Source organism: Odontomachus brunneus, unplaced genomic scaffold, assembly GCF_010583005.1.
Source record: "Odontomachus brunneus isolate Ranch 3 - 2012 unplaced genomic scaffold, Obru_v1 Obru_scaffold_058, whole genome shotgun sequence".
NCBI classification, from domain to species: Eukaryota; Metazoa; Arthropoda; class Insecta; order Hymenoptera; family Formicidae; genus Odontomachus; species Odontomachus brunneus.
Genome location: NW_022639508.1, coordinates 1,634,441 through 1,645,359, shown reverse-complemented (window position 1 = coordinate 1,645,359; position 10,919 = coordinate 1,634,441). Strand labels below are relative to the sequence as shown.

Genomic DNA, 10,919 nt, shown 5'->3' with positions numbered 1-10,919 from the left:
CATTTGAAAGGCGCAGGGTGCGTTCCTCTTCCCTTCTTATGTCCGAAGGGCGCCGAGGGCTCGTGGATGAAGTGCTTAGAAAACCGAAATTCGAACACAATGACGCGCACGTGCAGTACCTGGGAAATCCTTTTAGCACTAGAAGGGATCTCTCATAAAAATTCCATCGTGGCCACACGACGTTTCTGGTTTCTTTAAGCTATAAAACAAGTTAAACACCGAATCTCAGTGTTCGACACAAACGATCGTGTGTTCGTCATTCACTGTAACAGATCACATATGCGTGAATGATACATGGAGAGAAAAGAATTTACTTATTCAGCGGATACTAATAATTTAGACACTAGTATTCATACTTTTGTTCTAATATAAAAATATTTCTTAAATAAGAAAATTTTTTAAATAAGAATATTTTTTACGAGAAAATCTGTGAGAAAATAAAAAAAATATTTAAATAAGAGTACTCAATTCCAAATACAAAAAATATTTTTTCAAATAACAAAATACACATTTTCTTGAAACCTTGAAGTTGTTTATTCAAATAAAAAATTTAGATTTTTAAGTAAATATATTATTAGTACCCACGGAATGAATATCTTTTTTATTTTTTAGATACTTTTCTTTCACATTTTATTGATTGCACGTATTTGTGTTGATCTCTTTCCAATCGTATCTGTAAAAGGAACGTGGACTCGGTTTTATTAGTAACACGAACTGACCTGTTCGTTAAAATTTGTTGCATTGCATTGAGAATTTATAAGTAATAATTTCGACACCTTCGTACGCGCGCGCAAGATTCGAACGAACGTCCGCAAGAGTTGTTCGGAGTGGGCGTTATTTTTTTCTCGCCGGCGGCGCCATTGTCTGGCAATTAACATAGCAGACGACAGTGGGCAGACGGTGGTGGGTATTTTGCATCCGCGAACCATCGCACTTTGCACACCGGCTGTGTCGTTGCGCGCGTGTGTGAGATCCATCGCGTATTCACGTATTCTACGCGCCGTTCTTTCATTCACACCGCTCACTCGATGACAGTACTCCGATAGGAGACGATTTAGTTCGCCGGATGTGTCCGGCGCGTAGACGATGAATAACGCGACGAGAGACACATTTTCGCGACACGCAAGCGTAACTCGCAGTTGCTCCGACCAGTTGGAAGAGATCGGGGTGTCTAATAATAGCCTGCCATATATTGAGTCAATATTAGAAATCAACAAACGCGCGCGTCGTTTTAAGCGGCGATCGGCTTTAATGGAGACGTATAAACGCACGGGCGAGAGAGATACGTCTTTCTACCCTTCGCGCGTGCTCTCTCAATAATTTATTATAATTATTGTCGAGCATCAGGCTCCCTGTCATGTCGCGCGTTAACTTATTACCATCGTGGTGTCGCCAATGGGACCTCCGCGATTTCCATTCATGCTTCTCTCGACGGCGCACACACTTGACGCCAGTCCGATTCTCGAAAGCGAGTGGGTTTCCTCGACGGGGCGAGAGCTGACGCAACAATGAAATGCCAGTGTGCCCACCGATTCCGCGCGGCCGAGCCAATATTTCATTACCGGTATCGCCGATACTCGTTTCTGATTTGTAACCTGCCGGCGAAACGGGTGTATATCCGCTACCTCGCACTATTTCATAGCGCGGCTACCGTCAACGATCGCGCGTACGATTTACCACGTGTGTCTTGGAAAGCCTGGGAAAATGCAATTAGCGTTCGCACACGCACTTCCTTTATATCATGATATATTCTCGGCGAGCTGAATGAAACTTTCGAATTGCAAAATAGACGGAATTTTGAGTTAGGAAGAGTCGTGTGATAAGTAATCTGAGATTTTTCAGGTAAAATAAAGCTATTATATTTCTAAGTGGTTATAATTTTAGGAAACAATGTTTTGACCTGCGAGCTTGTCATTCCCTTCGCATGGATTGCTTCATAAAATCACAACGACATAAAAGTACAATCGTTTCATGTCGGCTGAAAATTCGGCATTGTTTAATATACTCTTTTATACTTAAGATTAATCGTGGAAATTGATTGGGTACTTCTCCACTTGAAGAGAGTAACATTTGACCACTGATAATTATCCGTTACTCGCTCAATCAGAACGCAATATATCGTCGCTGAAGGTTTTTTTCTTCTATGATAATTACGTCACTGGTGTACTCAGCCTGAAATGACGTGAAACGATCTTCTAAGTCAATAATCCTTATCGTCGAGTCTGAAGGAAAAAAGTTCTGGAGAGGCCACTCCGGGAGCTCATGTTACCGCACCTTGCATCATCGAGCAAGAGTAGGGCCCCGAATCCGGTCAGTGGCTCGTTTCTCGTGGGCATATATTTTTTCTTTAGTGCTCAGGCGGGAGGATACGATCCTCGAAACACGGGTGAAACGTGCCGTGGCCGGCCGAACTATTAGTCATAAGGACCACCAAGCGTGTTCTTCTCATACTCCGGGTCACATATGAATCAAGCCGCGCAGAGTTATTTGTATCACTATTATCACTCGCTACTCTGTATTATTATTGTAAACACTTTATCGTAAATATGTTAAGAAACGAATTAAGTCTCTCAAGTTCTCCAAAAGAGCTCACTGCATCTATCAACGAAACAAGAAATACTTCCTAAAGGATTAATTTCTCGAAAAAGTTTTGTTAGATTTTAATGATCAAATAAAAATCACTCTTCCTCTGAATCATACTCGAAAATGACGGTATATCTCATTCTAATTATACAAAAAACTAATCATTACTAGTTGAATTTTTCTTTAGTAAAACATTATTTAAGGATTGATCCTATGCAGCTTTCTAAGGCTCGTATCAATAGCCGTTACTTGAAGCTTTTATCCAACATGAGATGCTCAGATTTAAATGATATAATATATGCGCGCGATTAGACCTATCAATCACGATTCAGCTGAAAAATTCACATCCAACTCTAACTTGAAATCTGAATGTCACACCTAAACTTTAAGCTACAAGCTTCAAATAACAACTATTGATACGAATTAAGACATCTTGGAAACATCAGAACGATATCCTACTTGTTTTAAATAGCTTTGGGATATCTCCAAGATGTCCAAGACATTTATGCTATTTGAAATTTGCTCATCATAGGAAATAGGATCGTTGAGAACGCGTAGACTCGTTACCAACTCGATACTAATTGCCCCCTTCGATCTTCCGCAGGAATTTTCCGCACGTCCTGCCCGCGTTTTCCTTGTTCTGCGTGCGGAACAATCGATTCGGCCGACTATGGCGAGGCACATAAACGACGTCCGCGTTAGAATTACGACGGCGTGTAACCCTAATAATAACGACGAGCTCTTCTTCGGCGGTAATTACCAGAAGCCCTTGCCGCAACGGCGCAAAGTCCATCGAGCGTGGAGCGATGCACCGGCACGACCGGTGCAGCATCGCGTTTCTCGGTGCATCTCCAGCGTCCGCACGCAAATCACGCGGCTCGCGTCGCCTTCCCTCTCGCGCGACGGTTGCGTAGGTAGGTTTACACACGCGCGTGGACACGTGCGTCGCCGGCCGGCCGGCCGACTCGGAGGAAAGATGGAACAGGGGTTATTTCTGTCGCCATCAGTCACTCGTAGCGGGCTTAAGTCGCGGGGCAGCGCGAGCAGGAAAGGAGACTCCGATTTCGTTGCGCACAGACATGACACAATGCCGCGGTCTCTGCTCCTTTTCTGGAATCGCCGTGCCACGCGATCCTCCCCCATGCTATGTTGTGACTATTATAGAAGGAGAGTGTCTACACATGGTAGAGACAGAGAGCAAGAGAGTGCAGTAGGAAAGCAGAGGGGAGGGCGTTGCACCAAACGCGGAGTGCGCCCAAGCGTGGGAAAACAATAGCCAGGAATAGTCGTTTAAATTCGAGGAGCTGGTGGCTTCTCGACGAGAGATTCGAGTCGACGCGGCTCTAATTATAGAATTAGTTAACGTCGAAAACAAAGTAATAATTTCGAAGTTCTTCCTCGTTGCTTCCGTCATTTTCACGATACGCTCGTCGCAATGCTGTCCGAAGCTGCTTCGCACGCTCGATTTATTTGATTCGTATTTAATCGCGTAATTATTTCCGTAACTTGGTCGTGAAGACTCGCTTCGTCCACGATTACGTCTCGCTCGAGTTGCGCAATCCGGCCGTGGGACGCGCGTGTCCTGAAGCATCGACGGCCAAGCCAATTCAGGAACGGAAGGATACATCGCTCACGACAAATAGCTCCGCAGTAAACGTTCTCAGACCGCGCCTCGGCCAATTTCCTGATCACTCGTGTCTCCTGTTCCGTGTCAATCTGAACCACGCCCGGGTTCAATGTTTCGCGTTCGCTGTACACGCGTTGGAGGATGGTGTCGGGTACGGTTTCCTCGAACGCACCTCCTCGGCATTCATCGAGCGATCGACGCGGTACGACTGCAAGGTGCGTCGTCGGGGTGCAATCGTCGAGAAAGAGAGAAGAGGTCGTGATTCACGATAATCGATGGGTGCTCGGAAGACAGGGGGATACTGGGTACGCGCTACCTTGAACTCGGACGTCGGGATCTAAATCGTTCCTCAGCTTTCCCGGAGAACGGGGAATGAATGTGGAATGTGGGAATGTTACACGATGAGCACGAGAGAGCTATTGCTGGCGGAATAAGAGGAACGCGTTGACAATTGGGGTTTTTGGCAGGGAAGAGAAAACGCAAAGGTGTCGCGATGAATTGTCGTATTGGACGACTGTGTGACGACATTTTTCTCGTATATTTGAGCCAATGATGAATTTTTCAATAATTTATTTTATGTAAGTACAAAAAATATATGATAACATACTGAGCACATTTTCTGAAATGCGACATTGAAACCTGATCTACGATGTGCTCTTAGCTTCCTGTTTCTTATTCTTTATTTTCTTCTAACCAAAGACTCAAGGTTTAAGTCAGAAAGAGATAAAGAGAAAGAAATAGGAAGCAAAGAGCATATTGTAGATCGAACTTAACTCCCGCGAATTAAAACGTTCGCGCTGCTTTGACACAGCCCGATAAAAGACACATTTGCATATCATTAGACACTGTCCGAAAGAGCTGTCATTGTTGCCGCTTCCCTATTCAAGCAACTCCCTAGGTTGCAAGAGAAATAGGAGAGACAGACTGCAGCGGCAGCAGCAACAGTCCGTCACGCGCACAATGCGTCTGCTCGTTTTCTGAACGCCCCCTTGCTTTTTTCTCTCCCGCGCACATAATGCGCGCAGTTTGGTGCAAGCAGCACGTCCGGGAGATTTCTGCCACGTTGTTCTTGAAATAGGGAGCTACATGAGCGCGAACACGCGCACGGAGGCTTAGAGAGAGGGACTCGTACGGATTCGTCATCGGGCACAGAACAGCGCGAGCGAAGGCTTCGCCTTTTACGTGGCGGACATTAGTTTTGTTAGGGATTTTCTGGCGAGAAGGACGAGACCGCTTGGCGTGGGACACACTCGCGCTCTATTTGCATACGTCGCTTTCGCGTGACGGGCAGAAAGGGATTTACTAATTTAAAGAATAATTTTTGGAACACGCGAGTCACAGTGCAACAAAAATTAGCATCCCCCAAGTGTGCAAATCTCCTAATCTCGCATTCTCGTGTATGGCGATCGATTTGGCCGCATGCAAATTCTAATCCCGACGCAGGTTACTCAACATCGACATTGATTACGCATTCAAGAAAGCGAGCCAATCGGGAAAAATATCGGAACGCTTGTTGACTACGTAAAATATTGCGGCGTAATTATCATAGTCGGATTAACGCGCGTTAGTATAATCGTTAAATGATCCTTTTCGCACGATAACGCCTTCTATACGGGTGTTAACACGACTGTTATTAAATATTGTTTAAGTGAGTTTGATACCGAAGGGTCATTATTCCCCGCTATACGTGGCTACGTGGTGGCGTATAATCCGCACGAGGCGAACATTAATCAAGAATGATGGATCGTGAGTCGTCTTCTCGCACCAGATAATACTGACTAATAATAGCGACTTTTGGCAGGATATGGCGCATAATTCCCGACGCGTATCTCAGATCTCAAATCAGAATCAAGATCTAACCGGGGAATTAATGCTGCTATTTATCACGCCGGTTAACCCTTCACCTCGTACAAGCGGAACCCGGAAGTACAAAGAGAATGAGAAAGAGCATGTTAACCATCCGCGTACAATCATATTTTTCGAGACACGCAATACAATCTGCCAAACGCGAAAAATTTTTAACTATCATGTAATTTTATTGAAAATCAATATTTTTGATCATATTTTTTCTTCAAAATATACATTGAAAAAAAATAGTCGAGAAACTATAATAATATATAACTATAATATAATTAAAATTATAGTTATTTTTATTCCAGTATTTTTTGCTTATTCTAACACGGAAATGGTAATAGTAACACATGCACATGAGGTTATATTATCACTAACATTATATAGTAGAATTTAATAAAAAATGTTTTCTTGGCCATAATCTATAGTAATTATTTTTCTACGTGGTTCTAATTAAAAATACTAAAAAATACTAGATAAATAAATACTAAAATGAACTAAATACTAAAATATATTTATAAGATATATAAAATATATTTCTGTAAAACAAACTTTTATCCTATAATTAAACGTTCAAATATTTTTTCAGTGAATTCTGAATCATTTTCCTATCGAACCGATTGATGAGGAAATATACTAAGAAATTGAAGTTCCCATTACACATCGATCTTTTGTCAAACCATTTCTATATCGGGAAGAGAAAAAGTATCTCGGCCGATCACTTCCCCTGGTGCAATTTCCGCGACGCGATGATCAATTCATTATCACCGGCGCGTCGTGAACTGTCTTTTTTTCTTCCGATCTGACCACTCGAGCAGCTCTCTCTCTCTCTCTTTCTCTCTCTTTCTCTCTCTCTCTCTCTCTCTCTCTCTCTCGTTCGCTTACTTGCTCGCTCTTTCTCTCACAAATAGCCCTTCTCGCGTTTCTTACGTGCCGTAGTACGCGACGTATACGCGTGTAACCTGTTCAGGTGTGGAACCGGCGCGACGACGAACCTGTTCGCCGCCGCGGCATCTCCGCGCGGCATCTTCGGCGCACCTCAACCTGTTCGCCGCGCGCACGACTGGTTTCGCGTTGCGCTCTGTCAAAACCTGTCGATGGATGCGTCGCCTAGCAGAAGATGACGGGATCGGGACCGCGTGGAGCTTTGATTACACGTCCATCTTTCCTCCCTGTTCCGCTGCCTCACGGCTGAGGAGACGTCGCGTCCGCGAGTCGGCGTCGCGCTCGTACACGAAAAAACTGCGATTTTTCGGTGTATTGTAATTACAAACGACGGCCATCGGAACGTAATTACACGCGGGCGCACGCTGTACGTCGTAATTGACGTCTCTGATCGATCGGAACTCGCGTGGCGGAGCGCCGATACGGACCTGCGTGTGGCGTTTCTTGCTAAACTGGCCGACTGTCCCACGAGGTTTACGACACGTGAGATTGTGATTTATTGAGCGGGAAGTTTCTTGCAATATAAATTTCTACAATGTGTATCGTTGAATGAACACCAGCGACTCCGGTATCGAACGTGTCTGAGCGGCCGCGGCAGTTTGCGAAGCAATAGAGTAAAAAAGTCACAGCAGCGCGAGAACGCCGCTGATAGAGAACTGGCTTTTTCCTCGTCATTTTCCCACATCAAACGAATTTATGCGACGCTAATACACACCTTCGACCCCACAGGCGATCGTTTGTATCGAGTAAACACACAAAAGACGCCTGTGAATCGGAACTCACGTTGATTTATCGGCACGATGTAAGGATTCACCAGTAAGACATCGGTAGCCTCATAAAACGAAGATAAAAGAGAATTAATGACTATAGAGCAAAGTTTTAACGACGCTCGACTCTATTTCGGAACCTGACGCGGTGGCTTGGTCACGAAGGAGTTAACAGAGCCGTCGGAAAATCCACGTTGAGCCACGTTGCCTATGATTTTATGTCGGCAGTTAATCACAACGACGGCCAAGGCGTCTAAAAGATCGTTTATGATTGCAATTATCCGCGCATATCGACTAACAAAATAAATAATAATGACATTTATATGTTGATAAATTCAGATGCTTGGAATGCCCTCCCCCTCAAAGATGCGTTTGAGCCAATAGATACTCAATGCAACGATCGATGATGGAAACTCGACAATTTTTAATTACATTCTTGAGGAAATATATTGTACTGATTTGATCATTGAATTTCCATCATACTGGATCTGAATGATACATTCCTTGGTATTAACACTTGGCCCATTTTCCTTCACCGTCATCCCGATTAAATTCAGAAATCTTTCATCCACTGAAAAAATACTTGAACATTTAATTATAGGATAAAAGTTTATTTTACAGAAATAGATTTTATATATCTCATAAATTTTTATATATTTTAGTACTTAGTTTATTTTAGTATTTATTTATCTAGTATTTTTTAAATGCAGAAATCTCATTTTCTAATTTCAGGCTCGACCTTAAAGAACAGCAGCCTCTTTCCGTCTATATTCAACGTCGCCGCGAAAGCAGAGATTTACGTGAATGCGACATGCGGCGAGGAGGGCCCGGAGACATTTTGCAAGCCCTCGGAATCGTCGAGATGCGCCGTTTGCGACTCCAGAAGTCCGGATCCCGGCAAGCGACACAACATCGTCAACGTCCTGCGTCTAAATTCTGGCAAGTGGTGGCAGAGCCCGACGTTGGCCAGAGGCAACCACTACGAGTATGTGACGATTCTCCTGGATCTCAATCAGGTATGTAAAGCGGAGAAACTTTTTCTACAATTTCGCCGTTTGACAGAAGCCCTCTCTCTATTTCGGAATCTATCTGAAATATCTATTCTAAAATACAATAGAAGATATTCTAAAATAAAATAGAGAATCGCGTTGAACGCGCGGACAAGAGGCGAGATGCCTCGAGCGTTTTATATATCTGTCGGTCTTGCTCGCATTTTTTCTTACTGCGTCTCCTCCGAACATAACTCACGCTTTTTTCTCAAAACTTCGAAACTCGAAGCCCTGATATTCTGGTATCAGATTCAGGGTCGGTTTATCCAACCTCTTGCTAAGCTAACTAACAGTTAAATCTTACGTCTATTTCTACCTAATTTAAAGGAGAAACAAAGACGTATGAGTTAACTGTTAGTTAGCTTATCAAGAGGTTGGAAAAACCGGCCCTCAGTGTCTCGGTATCAAATGTGACTCGGTCAGAATAGTAAAAATTTTGTCTCCGTCGTTAGTGTCATTTATCGCGTCCGACATCCATTTCGGCTCCAGTTTCGACACATGAAACAAATGTGGAATGGAAAAATTTGCGAAAACAATGGAATCGCGGCGAAACCGACGGAACCAAAACAGAGAAAGAGAAATGCGATATAGGACTAAGCATAGGGCGGATAGAAGAAGAACTGAGTCCTTCGGAAGACCCTTCCCAGAAACATAAATGGCGGCTCGCAGGTATACACGCGGCTCTCCGTCCCTTAACGAATTGCGAGCGGCGGTGGCGAAAAACATTTTAACGAGCGCCACAGCCCTTTTCTGAGAGTTGTCCGTAATGAGGACGTAGTTTGAGAAACGGGTCATGGAACGAATCCGTAAAATGAAGTACTAACGCGACTGGCAAGTTAAATCTTGACGAAAGAGAGAGAAAGAGAAAGAGAGAGTCTCGCTTTGAGAACAAGAACGGTCCCGAAATGTTAATTGAGCGTTTCTGAACAATCGTCTCGCGAATGTCGATTTTTTATATAGACTCGGGCAGCCGCGAATGTTGCAAAAAAAACTCGTATATATGTATAAGAAAATGAAATTGGGCATTATCTAGATTATTTAAAAGCCACATTATAGGTCTGTATTGATAGTCATTACTTGAAACAAGTTCCAGGTGACGACTGTTGAAACGGGCCACAGTCATCACGTTCGCTTCTTTGACCCCGAAATCAATTAAACGTCGAATGTTTCACAGGACGAGCACGAGCAATTCTCGTTATGTATTGCATGGAAGAACTATCCTCCCACAGGACATAGTAGCCGCGGGATTCTCTCATATAATTGATACGTTAATACTCCCGTAAAATCGGCACCAGTATCACAATAATAATGAACATTAAGATAGGTGAAATCTTGCCGGTGCAATTAGGAGACGCGAGTAATCGGTCCCACAGCCTTGGCCCTTAATTGGACGCTGATTGCAAGCCTAATCCTCCCTCCGCCCTCGGGATATCTTCCGCGTGCAATCGCGCCGTGGGTGCGCCGCTCACAAAAGACGGTTCTCCCCTCCGTAATGGTCCATAATTAAAAGTCCCGACGGAGTATCGGATTAATAACGTGCGCGCGCGTTTCGAGCATCGGGTCTTTATCGTCTGAAAAACAAACCGCGTCCCCGACGAGGTGGGAACGATGATCGCTTCTTGACGACCCCGTCGCCGACGAACTTAAATGTAATTCCACGTCGTCGCGAACTATGTAATTATAGCGTCGGCATTCTCGTTACGGGAGTTTAATCTCCGTTGTCGACAAACTGCGTCGTTAAGTGCACGAGCGCTGTTGTCCACGACGACACTGTTTAATCGGTCGCGAATAATTTTCTCAATCAATTTAATTAATTCATTAGTAAGTTAAATCAATGAGTTTAATCAGTCAGAGGCGTGGTCAGTGGAAACGCGTGGCTTCAGAACGAAAGATCGTCGAAATGGATTTCTCAATTTTTATCGCGTGGTAATTGCTCCTTTGCGGTACATAACAATAGAGTCAATTACAGTACGTTGTGTAGATCGATACGATCGGAGGGAGATAATTAAGATATTCCGACGGGAAGATAGTACTCACTCTTACATAACGTTACATTCAGGTCTCTCTCTCTCTCTCTCTCTCTCTCTCTCTCTCTCT

At 43.9% G+C, this 10,919-nt stretch overlaps 1 protein-coding gene across 2 annotated transcripts in view; it reads left to right on the top strand.

Annotated features, from left to right (window-relative positions):
- Positions 1-10,919, top strand: part of LOC116845871 (laminin subunit alpha-1) — a 169,298-nt gene that overhangs the window by 22,683 nt on the left and 135,696 nt on the right. For both annotated transcript variants that reach the window (XM_032819059.1, XM_032819058.1), the window contains exon 3: positions 8,506-8,789. In XM_032819059.1, the coding sequence (XP_032674950.1) occupies positions 8,506-8,789 (284 nt within the window). The remainder of the gene's footprint in view (positions 1-8,505; positions 8,790-10,919) is intronic.